This window comes from Protopterus annectens, chromosome 2.part2 (assembly GCF_019279795.1).
Source record: "Protopterus annectens isolate FY-2018-M chromosome 2.part2, PAN1.0, whole genome shotgun sequence".
In the NCBI taxonomy this organism is placed as follows: Eukaryota; Metazoa; Chordata; order Ceratodontiformes; family Protopteridae; genus Protopterus; species Protopterus annectens.
Genome location: NC_056730.1, coordinates 333,449,624 through 333,477,112, shown reverse-complemented (window position 1 = coordinate 333,477,112; position 27,489 = coordinate 333,449,624). Strand labels below are relative to the sequence as shown.

Sequence of the window (27,489 nt, the reverse complement as noted above, 5' to 3'; positions counted from 1 at the left end):
TTTCTCTGACTAACCCTCTCATCTCTCCCCCACTCCCTTTAGTCTCCTTTACTTCAGGTACCCACACCAGTCCCAAAAACTGAAGCAAGGAACCACACTCTAATTGAACCATACAGCGGTCCCTGAGAACGGCTAAATTAAACTTGTATGTGTACCCACCTTTAATATAGAGTTTGCTCCTGTATTTTTAAAAGAAAAAAAAAGTGTGTACAGTACCAGAACCAAAAGCTGTGCTTCCGAAATGATTCCCTATCCACACTAGTTTCTTTAGTTAACCATGGTGTGAAGTTTGATTTAACTCTTATAGTCCTTATCAGCATCCAAAATCGCAATAGTGCAATAACATGAGGAGATAATTACCTCTGTAGTTTGCTACTAACCATACAGCTAACCACCACAGCCAGTACATTGGATTAGGCAGACAATATACCCTAGAGCAGGAAACACTTGCGCCTTGTACACTTATCTGACAATAGATTGTTCTTCTTGTAGCTCACACAGTGTGCCGTTTCTGGGCCAACCCGCTCCATTCGCCCTCGCCCTGCTCGGGCTCACTCCACTCCCCTACCCCCCTCTTTCCCACCTACTCACCTCCTCTCCTCTAGTTTATACTCATATAGCCACTCCCTCTACTTTCTCCAACCAATCACAAAACATCACTTCAAATACTAGTCACTCCCCGGTAGTTTCCACCACCTAATCAAAACCCATCACCACTAACTGGCCTGAATCATATAAGCATAATACACTTTTCTCAGTCTCTCGGAACCACAACTGACTATAACATCCCTACCAACTTACATTAACATGGCTAATCAAAATACATAAACTAAAACAATAAACCTCCACCAATCTCTCACACACTACAGACAACAAATATGCTTACTCACAACTCTGCAAATATTACTAGCTGCAGGCGCATCTAGCACTACCTACCACCACAATCTAACAGAGCCCACCCTTTCTCACTCCACCTCTCATAACTACCCTGTAAGATCAAAACCTGCAAACAATTCTATCCCCTGCTCTTTAACATCTCAGCTTTTCAACACACACATTACAAACTATTTTCTCACCCACAAGTTCTAACACACTCAGAAGATTACAATAAACACATACTGAAATTCTTAAAAACCCTAGCCATAATTACATCCAATATAGCCTGTAGTGGAGACATTCAGCCTAATCCTGACCCATCCCCTATCCACATCAACTCACCTGCACACAACAGCAACCTTTCCCACTCAACCCCTATACCCCCTAGACATAAAAATGACATCCTACTACTAAATACTAATGTAAGGAGTAACAAAAACAAACCACCTGAACTACATGCCAACCTTGCACTATACTCTCCAGACATTGTACTTATCACCGAAACATGGTTAAAACCAGAAATCCCTAATAATGAAATCCTACCACCAGGATATAACATCATTCATCAGGACAGGTTAGGTAAAAGAGGAGGTGGAATGGGTCTTCTCTTCAAAAGCAAACTATCCTTAGAAATATTGGACATTAAAACTCTGACATTCAATAATGCAGAGTTACTACTTACAAAACTGATTATTATTCCTAGGAAACATATAAACATAACTGATTTCTATATCCCACCAGGACACAACACTCAGACACTACAACACACACTAAATTGGGTATCAGAAAAGCTTCCTCAGGAAACAATAATTGTGGGTGACTTTAATATAGACTGGGCTGATTGTACTTCCCAAACCCCAAAAAGTTACATCAGTCTGCACGTCTTCTCCCAGCTCATTCAACAACCCACCAGGTATAATAACACATCCAACAGGCAATCAATACTACACTAGACACTAACTAATAGACCAACCCTCATCTCACTGTGGTTGTCTACCAGACAGCCTTAGTGGCCATCTCCCAACCTAATTACTCAGGCAAAATATCAATCCAACCAAACAAATTATTTACCAACAAATAAGGAATAAAAAAACACCTCAGTGACCTCATATACAATGTTAAACACTGTAACTGGATGCCACTCACCCATCTCCCTCTAGAAGAAGCTGTTCACTATTTTAATACCACCTACCTGCCTATCCTAGATGCCCAAGCCCCTACCAGGACTATGAGAGTTAAATCAAACTTCACACCATGGTTAACTAAAGAAACTAGATCTCTATTAAAGGTCAAGAGTTAAAGCCTGGAAACATTAGCACACAACCAAATCTCACTTGTCACTTCAAACCTATCGTGAACTCAGAAATCAATCAAAAAACACATTAAACAGGATAAAATAAATTACTATTCCAAATCACAAACCATTTACCGCAATAACCGACAGACATTTTGGGCAGCTATAAACAATACACTCTAATCAGGTAAAATTACAACAACCCCTCCTACTACATCTAATACTACTTATTAAAATCACTATAGCCAAAAACTTATCTGGGGAATCACTATTCACTAACAGGTAAAAGTGTGGAATTCACTACCATATGAAATATCATCTACGCCAACCCTCTCTCAATTTAAAACAATGTTAAAAACTCACTTACAAAACAAGTAGTTATGTCCTTGCAATACCCCAGACAAAACTACTTCTCTCTTAAGTATACTAATGGTCACACCTTTACTCTCACTAACAATGCTTAATTAAATCTGTCAACTTTCTAACACTCTTGGGTGTTCTTTAGTAACCAACTCATGGAAATGATGTAAACATGTAAAAGCTCTACCAAAGCATAACCCCTAATTCCCTAATTGACCTCTTCTCCACAATCTAAAACTGTGACTATCTAATTTTATCTAATTCCTCTACTATGTAAATACTCTACTGTGTGAATAGTCTGTTTACTGTGTGTAAATGACATATCTTATACATTTGTTATGTAACTAGTTTCATTTTTCTGTATAAATGTTATATACATTACTGTTTTGTATATGTTATTTATTTTTTTATTTATTTATTTATATTTGTTGACCGGGAGTGTCCGACTGGACACAGGCCCATTTTCAGCAGAGGCCCGGGGAGAAAAGCTTCACAGTTAAAACAAACAGACAGTAGTTACATTGGATTACATAGAGACTAACAATCTACTTAGCAATTACTTACAACATATTTACAGATGAAGAACATAGTACATCAGTAGACAACTAGAATCTTTATCTGTGAAGAACATAACAGACATTAACAAATGTTACAATAAGAAGTTCCTGCTGTATAATAAGTACTGGCTTATGAGCATCTGAGCTTGCTATAATCAAGGTAGTTAGTGGAGTGGAAAAAAAGTTAGTGGTTGGATGGGGTGGGTGATATTAGAGTGGGAGTTGCAAGGGCATAGCCAGCATGTTTTTAGGTGCGCTTTTAGTAAAGTTTTGAAGTGGGTGCATGATGGTATGGAGGTAATTGTGGGTGGGAGGGAGTGTGTGTGGAGCTTTTCTCTCTGGGCCCCGCTTGTGTGTGGAGCTTTTCTCTCTGGGCCCCCCTGAAAATGGACATGTCCTGTCGGAGCTTCCCAGTAAACAAATATAAAATACATGTAAAATAAATAATAAATATGTCAAGGTTTTTAAGATCTCGCTGATTAATGGAAAAAGCATCTCTCTTCTCACTGAAAAATGGTCAAGAATTCTTGATACTATTAACTGCCATCCTTTTCTGCTAACATCCTCAATACTTATGTCTTTCTTTTTCTTTTAATTTATTTACTCTTATCTTTCACAGTTCTCTCCTTTTAATTTCCCAGCAATTTACTGTTGTTTAATAATCAGTTTATTAAAGACCATCACCATATCTATCGTTCGCATCTATAAATACTATATTGTCCTATTATTCAATTAATTTTAGCATGCTTCACAATTTGTACATATTCTGTGTATGGTTATGTATTGTTAACACTGTGCATTTATAGTTTGCAATTATTTAGGAATTCTGTTTTTCATCACTGCTCTTCTTGTCATCATTATTATTATTATTATTATTAATAGTAGTAGCAGCAGTATTTGTATTAAATAAAAGAAGTTTGGAAAAAAGAAAAGTGTTTGACTCTATGGAATTTGTGAAAATTGAAAGGTATAGTGAGCTGGCTTAAAAAAAGTGCATTGAAAAGGTGTAAAAATAGCTATCAAAAAAGTGAAAGCAGTCCAGCTCATCATGTGGTATGCATGAAAAAGAATAAGCTTTGCCTCATTTATGGCAGCCTGGAAAAAGATAAGGAATGCAAGGGAAACTAGTATTGGTGGATCACAACTTCTTGGACACTACCATGCAGCAAAGGGATCTGTTTTTACAAGTCACAATAATTAACAGATAATGCAAGTTAAGGTACAAGCACCCTTCCCAGTGGTGCTGAAAATATGTTTTTTCATCACAAATGCAACTGTTCAGTCTATGAATGAAGAGTTTATGTGATGGAATGTTTACAAGGATCACTGATTCTGCAGTCATATACTCCTAGGAGATGTAATGACTGTTTTGAAATTGGTAAATTGGGAGAGGGATGGTACACAGAATCTGAAATAAGGAAAGGTGAAATGATTAATTACATCCTCTCTCTGGTATGCAATTGGAAGAAGGAATTCAAATGGCTACACAAATGGATTTTTAATAACAACATTACTGCTATAATGATGGCTCACTGTAGACTAATTAATACAAGTTACTATAATGTTAAACCTGGGCAACAAAGTTTTACTGAGCCTACACATTACATTGGGACTAGTGCTTACGCTTGCTTGTGCTGCTGAACTGCAGTGGGAAAGTGAGAATATTTCTGCAGCAGCATGATCCACAGTTAATTTATTATATACCCTATACTCTAAAGACTTAATAGCTGACTGGTATGTTGTCTTATTTTGAAATTATATGAAAATGTTTTAACTGATGTATGTATAATTAAAAAAAAGCACACTTTACAAGAGTTTACTTAAAAAAATAAGACTGATACAGCAAAAACGAACCTTGAAAATTCTACGTAACACCAAAAATGTTTAACAAAAGTAATTGCTTTCATCTCTTACAAATTCACTAACAAGGAATCGAAACTTCATCAGACTGAAAGTATCACAGTTAACAAAGCCATTAAAGTAGCAAAAAGAAATCCACTTGATATAATTCATGTGACCATATACTAAATAACAAAAGCATTATTTCAGAAAAATCTTTCTTTTCAAAACAGCACTTGAAACTGTCATGCAAGTTTATTCTTGAGTTTCTATTACCATCTAATGAAACCTGCCATTTATATTTATAATAATTTGATTACACAAACAATTCAGTCTGCAACTATACAAACTTAAAAAAAAAAACAAAAATAAGCAGACTCCAAGGAAAGTGCAACATACACCCAAAAATTTAATAGTGTTTTCGTCCACAAGTAAGGTGAACTTCATCAGACAAAAATCTTCCCCATATAATGTTGTTTTATAACCATGAAGTCCAGTGCCATCTTGTGGTAGAAGTATTAAATAACATATATAAAGTAATAAAACCATAAAAAGGTTCAAAATAAGATGAAATTAGAAAATGGACTAAATGATTCTGAAAGGACAATCTATGGAGGAGATTTCTGTCTGATGAAGTTCACCTTACTTGTAGTGGGTGAAAGTTCTAATGAATTAAACTTTATGGATGTATCTTGCACTTTCCTTGGAGCCTACTTTTTTGTTTTTTAATAATTGCACATTTGTCCTGTGATTTTTTTTATACTGGAAAAAAACTAATAGCAAACTGCATAACAGAACTTATGAACATACTAATATGATCAAACATAAAAATTCTTTAAAGTGCTTTGTACAGACATCCTGCAAAGTGTTGCAGTTTTAAAAGGTTTCTTTTTGCAGCAGTGGACCATGTGCCTATTTCTCTGAGAGCCGGAGGGTGAGCAAAGATGACATGCTAGATCATTCAATTATTATTGATGTTTACTGCTATTTTCTGGGATCCTTTTCACTGCCTCATTTTTTTTTATTTTTGTGTGATATATATATATATATATATATATATATACACACACACACATTCTGTTAATATTTGTTGAGAGTTTTTGTGGCATACACCTCTAGCTGTTTACATTTTTGGGGATACTACATTCTCAGTCACTATATTAATGTGGGATGGCTCCTATTCTGAAGTGTCTTATGCACTGAAAAGCTTGAACAGCAATGTTTTATTTTTTTCTGAGACTGCATATTCCATCAAATTTATGGTTTGGATTAAATGTGCAACTACACAGGAATGAACAACATGAACTGCTCAACAGAAGCAAGCTTAGGAGTTGCAATACAGATATTATGGAACAAATAAGCTACATATCCAAGTACCCAACTGTTACTTAATGCATTTTCTGAATGCTTTAAAATTAAAGCACTGATAGGCAATGGTAATGCTGGTGTGGCAATTACTAAAAGTCATGATTTTTTGAAGAACATATCTTTGAAATGGGCTAACATACAGACATAATGTTTTGCTGACTTTATGCATAAGAAGTTATGTGATGTTAGACTATGAAGTTAATACTACTGTTAACATGTGCCAAATGTTCATGATTATTACTACATTAAACGTGGTAGTTAAACTGCACATCTAATGATGATATTTAATATATGTGCAGCACCTGATACAGCCTATATGGCAAGCAGTGAATTTATATTCTGAGAGCATGTCCTAAGAGAGAAAAAAATTGCTTATTGTTGATCAGAATTTAGTGGAATGCTATAGTTCTTTTTATGGTTTATGTAAAACCTGCTTAGCATTTAAAATTTACTGCCATGAAAAATTGCTTTTATTGTTTATGATTTGGAGACAAGATTTTATGAAACTGTGAATGTTTGCTGATGTATGGCTGTTTTGGAGCTTCAGTGTGGAAATTTTTGGTAATGATCACTAAAGACTGTTTTGCAACAGGAAAAAACTCCTCCATCGCAGCTATGCAAGATCAATTTGCACCACCCCCCCAGGGCAAGCATCCACTAACAACAGTGGTGCTGCCATCTTTTCTGGGGTTTAGGATTTTTTTTTAAATATATTCCTACGAGGGGGTTGGTATAAAGGTTAAGGTATTCATCTCATAGACACAAGATACAGGGGTTGTTTCTGAATTCCGGCCATTGGTTAGGCTTAAAATGGCCCTTCAGACAGTTAGCTTTGTATTCACCTATGAACCTACAGTTAGCTTTGTATTCACCTATGAACCTACACTCCACTGCTATAACCATGCATGATTCGCACATGTAACCCGTGGGTTTCAGTGCTGTGCACTGAACTGCACCAGCAAACACAACTGACATGAGTACTCTTCTTAGACCAACAGTGGCCAATCCCCACAAACACAAGGTGGTCAAACTCAAACTTAACATCTGCCACTCAACTACCACCTTCTCTTTGCTAGCTTCTTCAATGCCTGAGGCACTAATTAAACCACGGTTGACTGGAGCAGATGTCAGGCTTTATCTGGCTAAACCACAGAAACTGCCTAGCCAAATATATTTTAAGTCGCAGATTTAATCATCAAATTACACCCTCTGTTCAGCAAATACAATTTAATTCTTACCTTGCAGACACACAGTACAGTGTGTAATTTTTACCTTTGGGAAGCATGGCTATGCTTAAAAAGGTCCCATGGAGTCAACAGCCTGGTAATTACCTATGAACCTATTGGTCAGGTCAAAGTAAACATTTTCACAGATACTCATCTTAACAATATGAAGACATGATGGACATCACTTCAAAATCAAGGTGAAAATACACTGTTACCCAAAGAGAAAAGAGGTAAAACATACAGTTCATTTCAATACATTGCATGTCAGTGCCTTAGAACTGAACAATAAACAAAAGAAATCTAAACTGCAAAAATGTACAATTACTAAACGTTAAGCAAAGTACATTTGATATGATCTATGAGAAAGGCTCTACAGAATCAAAGAAGGCTGCTCTAATCTCAGGCTAGTATTCTGAAAATTAGACACATTTATAAAACATAAAAAAAAAAATACCAACTTTAGAGTCTGCATTGCCAAACTGAGCGAGTTGTACAGTGATGGTTCCCCAGTGCATGATGTATCAACAGCTTTCTTCAAAGCAGCTATGTGTTTCTTTGGATTTCCTACCAAAAAGAGATACAACAGCCAAAGAATTACTTGCATGTAATCACTTCATTTGACATAAAACTGAATGTGTAGTTAAATAAACTCATTACTTTAGACAAAGTACTCAACCCTATGTCCCTATGAACAACTGTCATTTATTAGGAGGGGCTATGTTCATTAGGAAGTTTCTAGAGATTATGCTGGGGGGTTATGATAGTTTAGGCACTACTGTCTGCTGCTATCAGAGACATGGGGGCCAGTTCCAGGGTGAATTTCTAATTTCCCATACACTGGTTAAGGTTACACTTAAATAGGGTTAGGGATGGACTATGCTTCACAAGAATGGGTGCCTATTTCAGAACACTGAGCAGAGTGGATGAGAGGTGTTGACTCCAACTCTTAGCTGAGATATACAAGTATCCTGTTTTTTTTTTGATTATTTATACAGTTTATTGTTTCTAACAATTTATATATAGCACTTTTATTGTAATCTGCACGGGTAACTGATCTGTTTGCAGTTAAAGCATTCTGTATCTTTACAAATCTTTATCTGTTTAAAAACTTTCATTTTGTGGTTTTCTCTAGTGCTTTGTAGACTAATAGCTGCAGGCTAGTGGGGGGACTGGTTCTTTTGTGTTTTTGTAATAAAAAAAAAACAAAACAAAAAAAAAAACAAAGTTGTTCTTCTGGTATTTAAACCCTAACTTTGAGAGAGTTTCTATCTATACACACTGAGCAGAGCGGATGAGAGGTGCTGACTCCAACTCTTAGTTGAGATATATAAATATCCTGTTTTTTTTTCAATTATTTATACAGTTTATTGTTTCTAGCAATTTATATATAGCGCTTTTATTGTAATCTGTATGGGTAACTGATTTGTTTGCAGTTAAAGCATTCTGTATCTTTACAAATCTTTATCTGTTTAAAAACTTTCATTTTGTGGCTTTCTCTAGTGCTTTGTAGGCTAATAGCTTTAGTGTCTCCGCCCACCCTCCCTGTTGGTGTCTTGTGTTGTGCTTGGTGGCTTTGCAGTTGCCCGCCCCTGCTGTGGATCTGGTTCATAGGTTCATAGGTTCATAGGTTCATACTAGGCTATCTGCCCGAGGGCATTTACAAGCCTAGCCCATCGTTTTGTGGCTTAGGCCACCCCTTTAGTATGGGGAACTATACCCATTATTTTTCTGTGCCTCTGTCGAGCAGTGATACTGAGGTAATCCCTGGGGTATATCTGCGATCTCCCATCCATTGGTCAAGATTTCTCTTGAACAGGGCCAGCGAGGTGCTCTGCCTCACATGTACCGGGATTTTGTTCCACAGCATACGGAGTCTTTGGGTGATGAATCTATCCCTCCAGCACGTCCTATTAATAGCCGTGTCAAGGTTTAAGTCTCCGTCCCTTGTGGCTCTGATGGATCTAGATTTTTTGAGGTGAAGCATATTCATCAGATCTGGGTTTGACATGGCCTTGTATGTTAGGCAAAGGTCACCTCTGAGCAAGCGGTAAGCGACTGAATAGAGCTGGAGTTCTTTCAGTCGGGCAGCATAGGACAGATTTTGAGACCCTTTATCCTTTTGCTGAGGAACTTTTGTGGCCTCTCCCGCTGCTGCAAGTGTCGGGTCAGATACATCCGGAATGGGGCATTGTACTCAATCATTGGTCTGATGAGTGATGAGTAAAGGGAGACTATGACCTCCCTTGATCTAGATGAGAATCCCTTCATGATAAGGTGGGCAATGTAGAAGGTCTTCCTAACTACTTTAGCTACATGGGTGTCGAATGACAGACTACTATCAACCTGGGTCCCCAGGTCCCTGATAACTTCTTCTGTGCTCAGTGGATTGCCACCTATTTGGTAGCTAGGGGTAACCTTGTTTTTCCCGAAGGGTATGACTATGCATTTTTGGCATTTAACTTTAGGCCGTGGCTCTGGCACCAGTTATCCGCTTCTGTGAGACCCTTCTGAAGGATATCTGTGTCAGATGTGTTTTCTACTATGGCCCAGTTTGCAGTCATCTGCAAACTTTGTCAGCCATAACCCTCCTGTGTTTGCTTGTACTTGGAAAAGTAGATGCCAAACAAGAGTGGGCCCAGGACTGAGCCCTGTGGGACACCACTTGTGACAGGCTTTGAGTCTGACATGGCGCCAGCAGCTCTGACCCTGTGGGTTCTGTCACTCAGCCAGTTTGCAACCCATCTTGTGATGTATGGGTTGACATTTAAGCTGATGAGTTTTTCAATGATACCCGAATGGGGTATTGTATCGAAGGCCTTAGCCAGATCGAGGTAGGCTGTATGGACTGCCTTTCCCTCATCAATGGCTTTGGTGACTGTTTCAAAAAGTCAACCAAGTTTAAAAGGCATGATCTGCCTTTGACAAAGCCAAACTGGGTTGGATCCAAAGTCTGCAAATTCCTATGTCTTTATTTATGAGGTCCATTATGATCCTCTCCATGGCTTTGCAGATAAGGCTTGTCAAGCTAATGGGCGGTAATTTCCAGGGTCGGTGGAGGCACCGCCTTTGTGAAGTGGTACCACAGTTGCAGTGCGCCACTCCTGGGTACGTATCCAGAGGTAAGACTTTGATTAAACAGCTGTCCTAGCTGTGGGTTTAATTCCTCATTGAGTTCATGGAGCACACAGCCGGGGACACCATCAGGTCCCATGGATGCTGTGTTTTTGCTTTGGAGAGAGCAGTTCTCACTTGGGCGCTGGAGATGTTTGGGGGCTGCAATCGCTTTGGTATAGATATCTCTCCTTTTGGGGAGGTGAGAAGTTTGCACTGAACCTGTCAGCCAGTATGTTGGCAGTGTCTGTAGGATCAGTAATCTTCACATCATTTTGAACTAGCTCTGAGCATATCTGGGAGTTTCCTCCCAGGTTTCTAACATAGCTAAAGAAGGCCTTATGATTGTCTTTTGAGTCTTTAGCTATTTTTCTCTCGAAATTTGCTTTGGATGATTTTATGAGAGCTCTTAGTGTTTTACTTATAGTGATCAAGGGTGTCTTACCTTTTAAGGATTTTGCTCTATCTTGTAGTAGCTTCCTCCTTTTGTTGTAGAGTTTGTTTATGGCTGGGGTCCACCAGACTGGATGCTTGCCTTTGGTACAAAGAGTCTTTGTTTTGCTTGGGATTGCCTTATCCATGCAGTCCTGCAGGTGCTGGTAGAAGGCATTTGTAAGTGATTCAGCGGCTTGAGTACTGTTTTCCGCCGGCTCGGGGCGCTTAAAGGAGACCACACTAGTCTTTAGAAGTGTGAAGTCGGCTTTTGAGAAGTTCTTTACTGTGGTCTTTTATTTCAGGTGGGGGTGGGATGAGGACCTCCAGCGAGATTAGTTTGTGGTCTGATCTCACCAGTGAGGGGTACACCTCCGGTGTTGAACATTGTGCTCCCATGTTCGTGATGATGAGATCAAGTATGTTATCTCCTCTTGTGGGGATGGTGACTAGTTGTTCCATGGCATTTGAGTTTATGAATTCCAGGAACTTTTGGGCTAGGGTGTTTGGGCTTGAGTAGTGTTCCCAGTCTATATTAGGGTAATTGAAGTCACCTAGTATGATGGTGTTTGGTGATACATTTATCCCTCTAGTGTTTTCAGGAAGGCCATGTGAGGTTCCTGAGTTTGTGAGGGTGGCCTGTAACATGCTACAATTTGCAGAGCAGTCTTGCCTATGGTTAATTGCACCTGGATGGTCTCCGATGCATCGTGCGTTGCCACCAGTCTTGAGGTGTGGGTGTCCTTGATGAATATGGATACCCCCTCCTTTCTTGGTATTGTCCAGATTTTGGGGCGGAACGCATGATATGAGGTAAAACCTGATAGCTACCGCGGGGTGCTCTCAGGAGCCTTGAACCAGGTTTCTGTCACAGCACAGACATCGATGTTCTCCATACTGAGAAGGGCCTCGAGTGCGTGCATTTTGAGATTTAGACTTCTGGCATTGAGCAGCATTACCCTTAGTTTTTTTCCTTTTATGTGTTCTAGGGTGGTAGGTTTAGAATTTGAGCCTTGCCTAAAAAAGGCACTATGGGGGTGGCAAGAGCCTTTGCCAATATCCGAATCCCAGGGTGACAGGTGCAAGCCGTCCCTTGCGAAGCAGCGTGGCTTGTCCAGCATGTCATCCCAGGCAGACAGACACTGGATCCCCTTTGAATGACACCAGTGTTTAAGCCAATTGTTAAAGCTGATCATCTTATCTCTGTATTGTGGCATCATTCTTGGTGAAGGTAGGATACTGCTCAAGGTCAGGGTCATACCTGTCTGGGCTACATAATCAGAGAGCTCCTCAATGTCTCTTTTCATGTAGTCCAAGGAGGTACGTCTCAGGTCGTTTACACCAGCGTGGACAATGACTGAATCATATTTGTACCTGCTGTTGAGAGACCTGAGTGCTTGCGTTATGTGGCGGATTCTAGCGCCCGACAGGCAGCTTACTGTGACCTTCTCCTTACTCAGTCTGGTGAGCGGACGTCAGTGTGTCTGACTATGGAGTCACCAATGACTAGTGTGTCTGGCATTGTGTTTGGCCTTAAGGGCTGTGACTGTTTGACACTCTGACTGTGAGGTCTATGTGTTGCAGGTGTTGTGTTCTGAGGTGGTGGTTGTTTGGGTGTCTGCTTTGGTGGCCTCTGCTGTTTTGGTAGATTTTTGATCAGAGCCTCGAGTATGTCTTTGTGTGTTTATGTGTATGATTTGAGGTTGTAATGGTAATATGTGAGACTGGGTCTATAGTGTGTGTGGTAACCTTCTCCTCCTGACTGGTCTTGCCAGTCCTATGTTGAGAGAGCTCAGCCTCCAGTTTGGCCGTGTAGTTGCATCTCTCGCATGTATTTGTGTTTTGTGGGAGGAGGAGAGGGTTGTCTGTGTACATGAGGCAATTGTAACATTGCCTCAATATTCCCAGGTTCACCAGCTGAGCAGGAGAGGACGCTAGCAACTGATCCTCGACATGCTAGAAGGAATAGACAAAAACTTTAAAAAGATTCCGGGGACGTGGGTGACCGAGAAATGGGGGGTTGCCTTTTTTGGGGTACTATCTATGACAAGAGTGCCGTATCAAGGTAATAAGTACTGTAGGAGCAAGTGCTACGTTTAACAGATAGAGAATAGTCTACTTGGAGTCAAGTAGAGATGATCTTTTTAATTATAGGATACGCTGATTAGATCAGTAGTATAGTTCGAGGAAGGTAGTTTAAGGGAAAATTTGAAGAGTGGACTTTAGGTAGCCCGAATAGTTTAAACCTGCTTAACCGGCGCTGCCCTAGTGTGCAACAGTAGCAACTCCGCTAAATCGGGCTAAATCGGGCTAAATCGTGCTAAAGCGTGCTTTATAGCAGGGGGCTGGAAAAGACAGGAAATGACCCAAATTGGCCAACAAACCACAAGTCACTGCCCTAAACCACTCCTCCGAGGACAAATGAAGGAGTTATGGAAATGACCCCTAGTGGCCAATAAAACTACAGTTTCAAGTCAGTAACCACCTCTCCGGGGGGCAGGGAAGCTGCTCAATGTTAGTCACTCCCACTGATAAACACAGAGACCCTCCTTCAGCCCAAGCAAAAATGGCCTCACAGAAACTTTCAAACAGTTCAGGAACAGCAAGCCTGTAACTGAACTTTTTTAACTCTCAGAAAAGTGGGAAAAAAGCAAGATTTTTTTTTGTTTTTGTTTTTACAGAGATAGCAGAGGTTCACAAGTAATATCAAGTTATAACAGTGCAGTAAATGACCCCACACAAGAGTGCTAGGTCAAGGACAGAAAATATGCAAGTTTTAAGAAAAAAGCGATTTAAAATTAAGTGCAAACAGGAAATTCAGCAAACAGCTTTTGGTTGTGCTCTAAATACAGCTACTAATACAGAAATCAAGTTTAACAAGCCAGAAAATGCTCAAGCTAGGCAGCTATGCAGAAAAACTTAGCAAATAAACAGAGAAAAAATACTTAAAATCTCAAAAGTGGCTCCCTTCTTCTCTCAGCGCTTTTCCTCTTGGAGGGTGCTTCACCAACAGCCAACAAGCCTGAAAAGACGCTCAAACCACGAGGCAACTAGGTTTTAAGAGAGGAAGATGAAGGAGTTATGGAAATGACCCCTAGTGGCCAATAAAACTACAGTTTCAAGTCAGTAACCACCTCTCCGGGGGGCAGGGAAGCTGCTCAATGTTAGTCACTCCCACTGATAAACACAGAGACCCTCCTTCAGCCCAAGCAAAATGGCCTCACAGAAACTTTCAAACAGTTCAGGAACAGCAAGCCTGTAACTGAACTTTTTAACTCTCAGAAAAGTGGGAAAAAGCAATATTTTTTTTTGTTTTTGTTTTTACAGAGATAGCAGAGGTTCACAAGTAATATCAAGTTATAACAGTGCAGTAAATGACCCCACACAAGAGTGCTAGGTCAAGGACAGAAAATATGCAAGTTTTAAGAAAAAACGATTTAAAATTAAGTGCAAACAGGAAATTCAGCAAACAGCTTTTGGTTGTGCTCTAAATACAGCTACTAATACAGAAATCAAGTTTAACAAGCCAGAAAATGCTCAAGCTAGGCAGCTATGCAGAAAAACTTAGCAAATAAACAGAGAAAAAATACTTAAAATCTCAAAAGTGGCTCCCTTCTTCTCTCAGCGTTTTTTCCTCTTGGAGGGTGCTTCACCAACAGCCAACAAGCCTGAAAAGACGCTCAAACCACGAGGCAACTAGGTTTTAAGAGAGGAAGATGAAGGAGTTATGGAAATGACCCCTAGTGGCCAATAAAACTGGGACACTCCTCCCAGTCTGGTGTCATTGGCTCGTTCTACCTAATACAGAGAGAACATTTGAAAAGGCCTTCTGTTTCTCCTTTTTCCCTTTCAAAAAAAAAATGTTTTTTTGCCTGAATTTCCTTATGTTCTGACTGTGCTTCTCAAACATTTTGGAAATATAGAGTATATTTTAGAGCATTTATTACAACTGTAATTGCCCTAATATTGCTACAACTCAAGTGCTCTAGGTTGCACTGCATCTGAAGTGTTTTTGTGTTTTAGCTGCTTTTCTGTATATACAGACTTCTCTGTATATGTAGACTAGCTACTTATTCTGCTGTATTACTGCTATTTAAATCGTTTTTCAGTTGTGCACTTGCCTTGCTTCATTTAAAAAGTTTTAAATTGCTAATTTTGTAGAGTTTTAATTGTATTTACTGTTTAGGACTAAACACTTAAGTGTGTTAGACTTTTCTGTGTTTATTTACTGTATTATTGCATTGTTTAGCCTGTTTCAACAATATATGTATGTATGTATATATATATATATATATATATATATATATATATATATATATATATATATATATATATATATATATATACTAGCTTGTTTGCTCATTTCCCACCTTTTCTAGCCAGTCCATATCCCAGGCCTTGCTTGTCTCAGGACTTTATTTTCTGTGCTCAGAGCTATCCAGACCTTGCTGTGGCAGAGGGAAATCCTAGTGCCTACCAGTGGGACTGGTGAGCATTGTACTGCCTATCTAACGCTAGAGGAGTGGTTTCCAGCTCAGAAATTGTAATTTTATTAGCCTTTTTGGGCTGATTTCTATCCCTTTCAACTTTCTGGCTTAAAAACGCGTGTGTTTGCACATTTTACACATCGTGCAGCACTACGAGGCTACAGTTAAACTATTCCAGGTGCCAGAAAGTCTGCTCTTCAAAATTTCCCTTAAAACTAGCTGGTTTCTCAGTAGTAGCACTAAAATCTGAACCCCTGTGACTAGCACTTGCTCTAGAACCTGCTGTAAAGCACTAGGAAGCCTGAAACTGATACAAGCACTCAGCTCTCCTTGTCAATAAGGAGAAATTAATCATAGGCACTAAACAGCCTACAATTGCAAAGTACCTTGCAAAGGTAAGGGAAAACAGCTCTTAAACCTTACAAAAAAGCACCTAAACAGGCATGTCCAAGAGTCAGCTTCCGGTGGTTACTCCTGTCCACCTGGTGAATCTGGGTATACTGGGGCAATGCGGCAACTGTCTCATGTACACAGACAATCCTCTCCTCCTACCAGCCAACACTACAACCTGCGAGAGATGCACTTACATAGCCAAACTGGAAGCAAAGCTCTCTCTGGTCAGGACTGTGCTAGACAGTCAAGAGGAGAAGGCTAACATCTGCATTACACCTCAAGCAACTCATAGCCCTTCAAAACCCACACCATCAACTCCCACACATAGCAACACTAAACCCACATATGCGGAGGCCCTTAACATTAACCAGTCCAAGCAACAAGGACCTCCGAAGCCGAAATGCAAACAAACACCAGTCACAACCAAAGTGATACATAGCTCACAACACCAGTGTGCCACCCAATAACAGCCCCTAAGGCAAGACAATGTACCCAACACTTTAGTCATAGGTGACGCTATAGTCAGGCACACTGATGTCCCACTCAGCAGGCTGAACAAGGAGAAAATTACAGTCCGCTGCCTGTCGGGTGCCAGGATCCGCCACATAAAGCATGCACTGAAGTCACTCCACAACAAGTACAAATACAACTCTGTCATTGTCCATGCTGGAGTGAATGACTTGAGACGTACCTCCCTGGACTACATGAAAATAGACATGGAAGAGCTCTTGGATCATGTGACCTAGGCAGGTATGATCCTAGCCCTGAGTAGCATCCTGCCTTCGCCCAGAATGATACCACAGTATAAGGACAAAATGATTGACTTCAACAATTGGCTAAGCTTCTGGTGTCATTCAAAGAGGATCCAGTATTTGTCTGCATGGGAAGACATGATCGACAAACCACAATGCTTTGCCAGAGATGGTCTGCACCTGTCGCCCTTGGGATTCAGGTTACTGGCTAAAGCTCTTGCCACCCCTATAGTGCCTTTTTTAGGCAAGGTTCAAAGGATAAAACCACCACTGTAACAGATACAAGCATACAAAATCTGAAGGTAATGCAATGCTAGAAGTCTAAACCTCAAAATGCACTCTCTCGAGGCACTCCTAAAAATGGAGAACATCGATAGCTGTGCAGTGACTGAGACCTGGTTCAAGGCTCCAGAGAGCACCCCTGCAATACCAGGCTACAATTCTTACCACACTTTTCGGCCACAAAACCAAGACCGAAACACTAAAGGTGCAGGAGTGTCCATATTCACACCTCCAGGCTAGTCGCCCAACACAATGCATCTGAAATTCTCCAGGTGCAACTAACACTAGGTAAGACTGCAATCCAAATTGTAGCTTGCTACAGATCCCCCACCATACCCCAAGATTTTCACTACACCTTCCTAAACATACTGGAAAATATTAAGATACAACCAAACACGCTAATACTAGGTGATTTCAACTACCCTGCCATTAATTGGGAAAACTACTCGGGTACCAACTCCTTTTCCCAACGGTTCTTGGACTTCATAAATTCCAACGCCCTGGATCAACTAATCCATTGTCCCACCAGGGGCTCCAATATCCTAGACCTGGTCATTACCAACATGGGAGATAGATGCTCCACACCAGTGGTCACCCCCTCATTGGTCAGGTATGACCATAAGCTAATCACCCTTGACATCCACATCCCACCTCCACCCCCCAGTAAGGAAACCTCCTTAAAAAACTTCTCCAAAGCCAACTTCATGCTACTGAAGTCAGAAGTGACAAACTTCACAACACCCACGCAGACAGGATCTGGAAGTTCGACTGCAGAATGCTACACTAAGGCACTGTACGAGCACATCCACTCGTGCATGAATCATGCCATCCCAAATAGAACCAAGATGCTCTTCTCCAAAAAAGGAAGCCAATCTGGTGGTCCCCTGTTATAAACAAACTATACAACAAAAGGAAGAAACTGTTGCAGAAAAGAGGAAAATACCAGGATGCAAAAAACTCCCTCACCAGCCTCAGTAAGAAGCTGAGATCCCTTATAAAATCCTCAAAAGCTAGTTACGAAAATAAAATTGCCAAAGATTCCAAAGACAACCACAAGGCACTCTATAGTTATGTCAAGAATCTAAATGGCAATGCTCAGATCTGCTCTGAGCTACAACAGAATGGCATTAAATATACTGATCCTAAGGATATTGCCAATATCCTGGCAGATCGATTTAGTGCCAGCTTCACTCCCCTCTCACCTCCTAAAGGGCCCATCTCAATACCAAAAGATTGCCAAATTCTGATAATCACAGCCACACAGGTAGAAACAGCACTCTCCAAAGCTAATACAGCATCCATGGGACCAGATGACATCCCAGGCTGTGTACTACATGAACTAAAAAATGAACTGGCACCCCACCTAAGTGTCATGTTTAATCATAGCCTCACCTCAGGCTTCGTGCCCACTGAGTCGTGCACAGCTACAGTTATCCCGTTCCACAAGGAAGGATCCACCTTGGATCCCAGGAACTACCGTCCCATCAGTCTGACAAGCCTGATCTGCAAGGGCATGGAACGCATTATCATGGAACTTATAAACAAAGACATTGGCAACCTCCAGACACTGGACCCCACCCAGTTTGGGTTTGTGAAGGGACGATCTTGTCTCCTGAATCTGACTGACTTCTTCAAATCGGTCTCCAGAGCTGTGGACGAGGGTAAGGAGGTCCACACAGCCTATCTGGACCTCGCCAAGGCCTTTGACACCATCCCCCACTCTGGAATCATAGATAAACTTACTAAGCTGGGCATAAATCCCTACGTCACTCGATGGGTTGCCAACTGGCTTACTGACAGAACCCAGACTGTAAAAGTAGCTGACTCCAAATCCAGCTCCAGACAAGTGACAAGTGGAGTACCTCAGGGTTCAGTCTTGGGACCACTCTTGTTTGGCATCTACTTCTCTGAAGTACAGGCCAACACTAAGGGACTCTGGCTAACAAAGTTTGCAGACGACTGCAAACTGGGAGCCATTACTGAATCCCCAAATGATGTGGATATTCTACAAAAGGGCCTTACAGAAACAGATGCCTGGTGCCAGAGCCATGGGCTCAAGCTTAATGCCAAGAAATGTATAGTCATCCAAGAAATGTATAGTCATCCCCTTTGGAAAAAAAAACATGTACCCATGAACTACCACATAGGTGGCAGGACACTAAACATCAAAAGTGTGATGAGAGACTTAGGGACACAAGTGGACAGTGGTCTCACTTTCAATAACCACATCGTCACAACAGTCAGGAATTCTACGTGGCACACCTCATCACTAAGGGCTTTTCATCCAGGAAAAAGGAGGCCATTGTCCCACTGTACTCATTCCTCATTAGACCCATTATAGAGTATAATGCCCCATTTCGTATGTATCTCACAAGACATCTGAAACAGCTGGAAAGGCCACAGAAATACCTCACTAAAAGAATCACAGGCCTAAAGCAGATGCCATATGCTGACCGTCTAAAAAAACTCCAGCTATACTCTGTGGCATATCGTCTACTCAGAGGCAATATCTGCTTAATATACAAGGCCATGTCAAACCCTGAGCTGTTGGACATGCTCCACTTAAAGAAATCCCAATCCCTCAGAGCCACACGCTCCAGGGATCTAAACCTTATCATCACAATGAACAAAACATGCTGGAGGAATAGGTTCCTGACCCAGAGACTCCCCATACTCTGGAATAGACTGCCCAAACATGTCAAGCAGAGCACTTCATTGGCCCTCTTCAAAAGGAACCTTGATGATTGGATGGGAGATAGGAAATTCACCCCGGGGATCATGTCAGTCGCCCTGCTAGACAGGGGCCCAGAGAAGTAAATATTGTGGGAAAAAATTTTCAGGGAATTGTTATGGCTAGCCTTGCATAGACCTTAGGGCCGATAGCCTAGTACCAACCTATGAACCTATGAACCTATATTGGGTTCAATGAGACACATCTGTCTAACCAACATGTCCTATTTATGCCACAAGCAAAATTTAAATCCTGGGATCTAGTGATTTTAATGCTGTCTGCTTTGTGGAAATGCAAGAGGTCCATTAGAGTTTGGTCCGAGGATGCCTTGTATGCCAGGCATTGATTACCTCTCAGTAACCTATGAGACAGTACCGGCATAAGGCTTTAAGGTGATCCGTACAGGACAATATGTTTACACCCTCGATTCTTCTGATAAGAAACCTCTGTAGGCGTTCCATCTGTTGCATATGGCCAGTTAAGTACATGTTGAAGGGGGCACTATACTCAATGATAGGTCTGATAAGAGCTAGATAAAGTGGTACTATGGCTTCCTTGGACCTGGATGCCAAGTCTTTAGTTATAAGTTGGGCAAAATAGAATGATTTTCTTACCACTTTGGCCACATGTTGGTCAAAGGCCAAATTACTGTCTACATATGTTCCTAGATCCCTACTACTGAATCAACTCTTACTGGTGTCTTATTGATGGAGTAATTAGCTTGGGTGGCAGTTTTCCCAAAAGGTACTATAATGCATTTCCTGGCATTGAGTTTTAGTCCATGACTTTGGCATCAGTCATGTGACTGTGTTCAACCCTCTTGAAAGATGTTTGCATCATTGGGGGGGGGGGGGTGTCTATGACAGCTCCTAACCTGATGTCATCAAACAAGGTCAACCAAAGGCCCTTGATATTAGTCTTTACCTCTGAGAAGTAGATGACAAATAGGAGCATTCCCAGCATGCAGTACTGAGGTACCCCAATGTGACCAGTCTCTTAGTGGAGGTGGTATCACCAATCCTGATTTACTAGGTCCTGTCTGTGAGCTAGCTGACAATCCATTGAGTTATGTCGGGGGTTTATGCCCAGTTTGGTGAATCTGTCAACTATTCCTCAGTACAGTAATATATTGAGTGCCTTACCCAGGATCTGGAAGGCACTATGCACCATTTTCCTATCATCCATTGCCTTTGTGACCTTCTCAAAGAAGTCCACCAGGTTTCGTAGGCATGGCCTTCCCGTGACAAAAACCAAACTGGGTTGGGTCTAGTGTCTGAAGGTTGCCTATGACTTTGTTGATCATTTCCAAGATAATTTGTTCCATGGCTTTGCAGAGGTCTGTAGTTTCCAGGTTTGTCTGATGGTCCACTCCTGTGAAGTGTGATAACCACTGCAGTCCTCCATTTTCATGGTACAAAGCCTGTACTGAGGCTACAGCTGAAAAGTGACTCAAATGATCCTGATAGACCATGTTTCAAACTATTTCAGAGGCAGTGCAGGGTACTCTCTGGGCCCGTCAAGGCTGTGTTTCTAGCCTCAGTGAGTGCTACAAAGAACTGTTCCCTGATAATAGTTGGGGGGGGGGGATTATGCTGGGTCTATATTAGGACAGTGAAAACTGCACTGAGTGAATCCCATTTGAGCAACACCAAATGTGCGAATATCGCAAACATCGCAAGAGAAAACGGAGATCGCCGTAGGGAATTTTTCCCTTTACTTCAATCTAGTGCAATCTCGGAATTGGTATATTTAAGTAGCGCGGGTGTGGGGGGGCTTGCCCCCCTCTGCATAAAACACAACAGTTTACCTGTCTTAGTTTTATTCGGATTTGAAATTTTTGTTCCGATAATATTGACCCATTATGCTAATGGGTATGTCAAGAGGGGGAGTGGGAGCTGAAGTTTGAGCTGAATCTGTCAGCCGCTATGTCACTCTTCTCAGTGAAGGTGGCACTAATGACCACCAGGTCGCTAAAGTGGTGTGCTGCCTTTGAGGTTTCAGACATAGCCATAGAAGTCCTTGTGGTTGTTTTTAGCCTGTGAGGCTATCTTGATCTCGTAAGTGGCCTTGTTGGACTTGATTACTCCTCTTAGTTTCCTGTCTATTTTACAGAACTCCTATCATTATGGGACTTGCTCTTCTTGATTTTAGCCAGGATTTTTTTCCTTCCGTTATATACCCTATTAAGGAAAGGATTGTTCTTGAAGCATGTTTTGGGCTTCCTTCTAGTAGGTATAGCAGGCTCTATACAGCCATTTATATGGTTGTACAGGGTCTCTGTGAACAATTCCACATAGACTGCTGTGAACTCAAGGTAGAAAGGAACATAAAATTTTAACAAGCTATTGCTTAATAGGATGTAATTTACTTTGGGATAGTTCCTAACAGTTACAGGGTTGCTGGGGTTAACCAAGTTAATTTTTATTATGGTCCAACCTCACCAGTGAGGACATGACACTGGGGGGATGCAGCACTCTCCCATATTGGTAAATAACAGGTCCAGTATGTCTGAATCTCTGGTGGGTGTGCACACATTCTGGTCAAGAGTATTTCTGTTAATAAACTCCAAGAATGATTGTGCCTGTGGGTATGAGGCAGTATATATTTCACAGTCCATATAGAGATAAAGTCTTCCATGAATAGGGTATTTGGTTTAATGGTGAGGGTCTCCAATAGGTCTATGTACAAGCTATGCTTGTACATGGAAGATGACCTATAGCCTGCTAAGATACGGTACGGGACTTTGTCTATGGTGATTTATTTATTTTTATTTATTTTACATTTGTTATTTTACATTTGTTAACTGGGATAGTCTATCTGGATACATGTCCATTTTCAGTGGAGGCCCGGGGAGAAAAGCTCCAAAGTGACAATTTACAAGACATACAGACATTGATTAAAAACATTTTTCAACTAGGTCCACTAAGAATTTATAGATGAGAACAAAAATTCAGTGTCATGCTATAGACAGGAACATTTATCAGTAGGTTTGTAAACAGCAGTAAAGCAAGCAAATTAACACAAATATACTCTAATTCTTTTGTTGTGGTGAACAAGTTTATGCAGTTGAGTCAAAAGATTATTTATTAAGTCAAGAGTTGCATTAGTATAGGAGTGGGAGTGGAGTTAGTCTGGTGTGGAGCAGGGACAAAGCCATTTGTTGTTTAGGTGACTTTTGATAGACCTTTTAAATTTGGGTAGGGAAGATTCAAGAGTCATAGATGTGGGGACGGAGTTCCAGATTTTGGACATGTAAAAAGAGTAGAGGGAGTCACCAGCATGGTTGTGGGTTCTAGTAACTGTTAACAGTAACTTGTCTGTAGAGCAGAGTTGCCTAGGACAGGAGTACTGTTGGATTATGTTACTTACTGAAGGCGTTTTATGTGGTTGGGAGAGCAGCTTGTGAGTGGACTATAAGTTGATTATAGATTAGTAAATTTGGCAGTTCAAGCCAGCCCAATTCCTTTAGGTTGTGACAGTGATGGGTTCTGAAAGAGCTGTTATTAACAAATTTGGCTATCTCATTGTAGCAGGAGGTCATTTTATTGGTTTATTTTTTGGATAGGCTGGTCAAGATTGGAGATGCATACAGTAGTGTTGAGAGAAGGTGGGTACAAGCTATTGTGGATCTAGTGTTATGGGTCAGGAAGGATTTGTGTTTGTAGGGACTACCTAGCTTTTTGTTTGTATTTTTAATAGCTAGGTTAATGTGTATATCAAATTTTAACTTATCATCAATGGTAACTCCGAGTAATTTTGTGCGGGATTCAGGTGAAATAGGGGTACCATTTTTAGAGTAAATGGTGAAGGAGGAGGTAGGAGTGGTAATTTGTGAGGGATGGAATAGCAGAAGCTTGTTTTTTTGGGGTTAAGGATGAGGCCATTCTCAATAAGCCAGTTTTCAAATGAGTGGAAGTTATCCTGGGGTTTATTGTGTAAATCTGCCAGGGTAGGGGCACTACATATAATAGTTGAATCATCTGCGTATTGGATAAGGCTAGAACTATTAGCCACTGAGTGGAGATTACTTGTAATAATTGAGAACAGCAAGGGGCCTAGTATAGATCCCTGAGGTACCCCAAGTGTAACAGGTAAGTGTGGAGACAAGTTATTGTGCCATAGTACTGCTTGTTTGCCTATTGCTGAGGTAGTTTTTGAACCAGGAGACTAATTAGTTGTCTAAGCCTAGGGTTACAAGGTGGGAGATGAGTTTATCATGGTTAACCATATCAAATGCTTTTGATAGGTCTAAGAAAAGGGCTGATGAAAGTTTACTGTTGTTCCTATTGTGATTTATGAAATCTGTGAATGCTAACAGGGCTGTAGTTGTGCTATGACCTGGGCGAAAACCATGTTGTGCTTGAGATATGAGTTATTGATTGATAAGGTGGGACATTAACTGATGGTGAATACATTTTCTAATATTTTAGCTAGTGGGGATAGGATTGCAATTGGTCTGTAGTTTGATATGTCATAGGATCCTCCCCCTTTGTGAAGGGGTATAATGTAGGCAGTTTTCCAAATGAGGGGTACTGTGGCTTCAGATATTGATCTGTTAATTAGTATAGAGACTGGTATAGCTATTTCAGCTGCTGCCAGTTTTAAGAATACATTGGGAAGAGAATCAGCTCCTAGTGTTGTTGGTTTTAATTGGGAGAGTAGTTTTCTTATGTAGGAGGTTGGGGTGGATTATAGCTTAAAAGTGTTGCTGGATGCAGGGTGGTCACTTGTATTGGCTTTGAGTTGCTTTTGTGCTAGGGCAAGTACAGTTTCAGTAAAGAATATATTGAATGATTCAGCTATATTTTCTTTTGTTAGACCTGTAGTTGGGGGTGAGGTAATGACGTTTGCAGGGTGTAGTAATTTGTTTAGACCTGCCCAGAATTTCCTAGGGTTATTCATGTGTTGTTTTTGATGGGTACTAAAGTAATTTCTTATATCTTGCATGACTAGTTTCTTGGTGGGATTTCTAAGTTGTTGGTATTCTAGTTGTGTTTTGGGGGTTTTGCTGGACCTCCAGGTTGTCCAGGCTGTATTCCTTTCTGTTATTTTTTTGCCTACTTTCCCTTGGTAACCATGGAACTGTATTAGCTTTAACTCTTGTAGTTCTTATGGGGGCATGCCTATTCAGTATTTCTAAGAAGATGGTGTTGAAGTGTTCGGTGGCTTCATTTAGGGGTAGGTAATACAATTCAGACCAGTTATATTGCTTTAGCTCTTGTGTGAAGTTAGTTGGGTTAAAGCGCTTTTTGTTCCTGATTGCTTGAAGTATTAGGGTTTGGGGGTGGTGGGAATTATATTTAAGTAGGAAGCTAGTTTGATGGTCAATTAATGAGTCAGGAAGGGTGCCTGCTAAGTAGGAACAAGGTATTTTATTTAGTTGCCTGCTAAGTAGGAACAAGGTATTTTATTTAGTAGTATCCAGTCTAATAGTGTTTCTTTATTAGTATTCTTGGATATTCTTGTGGCTGTTTGATTACATGAGAGAACAGGTTGATATGGTTAGTGAGTGCTTAGGAGGAGCATGTGAGCCAGTCTATATTAAAGTCTCCTAATACTATGGTCTCTTGTGGCATGGATAGTGATAGCCGTTGAAGTAATGCTTCCATAGCATGGATATTGTTGCCTGGGGGGATATAATCTGTTACTAGGTTGATGTTTTTTTTTGTTACATATTTTGAGCCTAGTTAAGAGTATTTCTGCATTATCCAAAGGGGGTGTGGATATCTCAAAATTTAGTTATGGTCAGAGTACTTTTGTAAAGCAGGGCAATGCCACCACCCTTTTCCTTTAGTCTATCTTGCCTAAGGATACTGTATCCAGGTGGAAGGATCTCTGTATCCTTGGTAGATGGTTTAAGCCAAGTTTCTGCTAAACTGACTATAGCTGGGTTATATTGTGAGATTAGAGTATGAAGCTCATGTATTTTATTGTTTATGCTCCTAATATTTAGATTTAGGAGGAGTAGACTATTTAAGGTGCTGTGGTAGTGTTGTCGCCTCATATAAGACGTTGACCCGTTCGATTCTCAGCTAGAGCGTCTTCTGTGTGGATGCATACGTGAATGGGGTGTGCCTTCGTTGAAGGTTGTGCGTCAGGGCTGGTAACCCGGTACGTACAAATCCACTACCAATCATTAGCGGACCGGAGTTCAGCTGTGGCGACCCCTAACCGGGAAAAGCCGAAAGACACAAACAAAGACTATTTAATGGCCTGATGTTAATTTGGGTTAGATTGGGAAGATGTTGTGGTCTAGCCAGAGGATTTATATCATAAGGTCCTGGGTTTGGGTGGATATCTCCAGCATTTAGGAGTTGTTGTTGATTGTTTTGCAATAATTTAACTAGTTTTTGTAGTATTGTTAGGTATTTATGGGTTGCTGTTGATTTGGGTTAGGTGGTGATGGGCTTGAGTTGGGTATAGCTTGTGGTAGTAGTGTTGAATAGGGTGGGGTTTATTATTAGGGAGTAACTGGCTGGGATGGGAGTGATAATGGCAGTGGAGCTGAGGGTCAGGGGGAGGATATTTTGTGTAGGGCAGTTGTATGAAGTGATGTGTTAGGTACATGTTAAAAAGAGTAGTAGGGTCATGTGCAGGAAGAAAGCCTTCATAGTTAAGGAGTACTGTTAATTCTATGGAGTTAGTAGAAATATGTATTAGGGTTGGAAGGGACTGGAGTGGTTGTTGGATCTGTAAGGGGGTGGGAGGGATGTGGATTGGATGCTGGATGATTAAAGGGAGGGGCTAGAGAAGTATAAATGTAGTTGATATGGGTGTGGGTGGGAATTGGGGGTAGGGTAGGGGAGCGGAGTGAGCCCGTAGGGTGAACGGAGCGGGTTGGAGCAAATGAGGAGAGTGAAGCAGAAAAAGTATCAGCAATGGTAGCACTACAACTAAGGTAAGTGGGTATTTCAATGATACCTGTAAGGGAAGAAAAAAGCTAGATTAACAAAATGAAATGTGCGAGTTTAGCAAGGAATGGAGTGGATGTATAAAAATTAAAGGAGGTAGGGGGTAGAAAATAGATAAAAAAAAACACCAGGTTTGGTACCAAAGCCTCAGGAGATATATTGTAGTACTAGCTAATTTGTTTGTAGGTGCTACCACCTACTGGTATAAGAAGGATAGCAGTCAGAATAGTTAAATATGACTAATCTGTAGTATTTGATTTACAGTGTTTAAAGACTTGGGGGGAAGAGTAGTATGCGGTCTGCGGTAGGCTACTGAAAGAACGCACACTTGGGAGGGCAGACAAACACATAAATGGATAAAAAGTAGCTTAATTGGATAGGTTATAGGTAATTACATTTGGCTACATACATTCACAGAAACTTTATCTTTGGGAATCCCCACAGGAGATTGCTTATTAGGTGACCCAGGCTAGCAGGCAAAATCAGGGAGTCTTCTGGGTTTAGGCAGGAGGTATTCCCTTTGTATATATTGGCAGGGAGGGAGCACCCGAGGTGAATTACTGTAAAAAAGAGGGAGAGACACAGTGGGTTAAGTTAAGTAAGAGCAACTTGTAATGAGAATAATGGGGCAAGGAGGGAGATGTAGGCAAATAGTCAGAGGAGGAGGATAGTCTGTTAGCATTCAGTAAGTAATGAAACACAAGGGATAGAAGGTAGGTGAGTGGCAGAAATAGTTGGGAGAGTAGGTTCAGGAGGACTGGATAGCAGTAGATATATTTAAAGTGCAACACAGAGGCAAGCAATATTACAGACTCAGTTAACAACAATTTAGTCACTCCGCAGTCCAACCTTCAGAAAACAAATGCAAGT

At 40.8% G+C, this 27,489-nt stretch overlaps 1 protein-coding gene across 2 annotated transcripts in view; it reads right to left on the bottom strand.

Moving 5' to 3' along the window:
- Positions 1-27,489, bottom strand: part of GTF2H2C (GTF2H2 family member C) — a 736,228-nt gene that overhangs the window by 349,093 nt on the left and 359,646 nt on the right. For both annotated transcript variants that reach the window (XM_044063887.1, XM_044063889.1), the window contains one exon: positions 7,979-8,084. In XM_044063887.1, the coding sequence (XP_043919822.1) occupies positions 7,979-8,084 (106 nt within the window). The remainder of the gene's footprint in view (positions 1-7,978; positions 8,085-27,489) is intronic.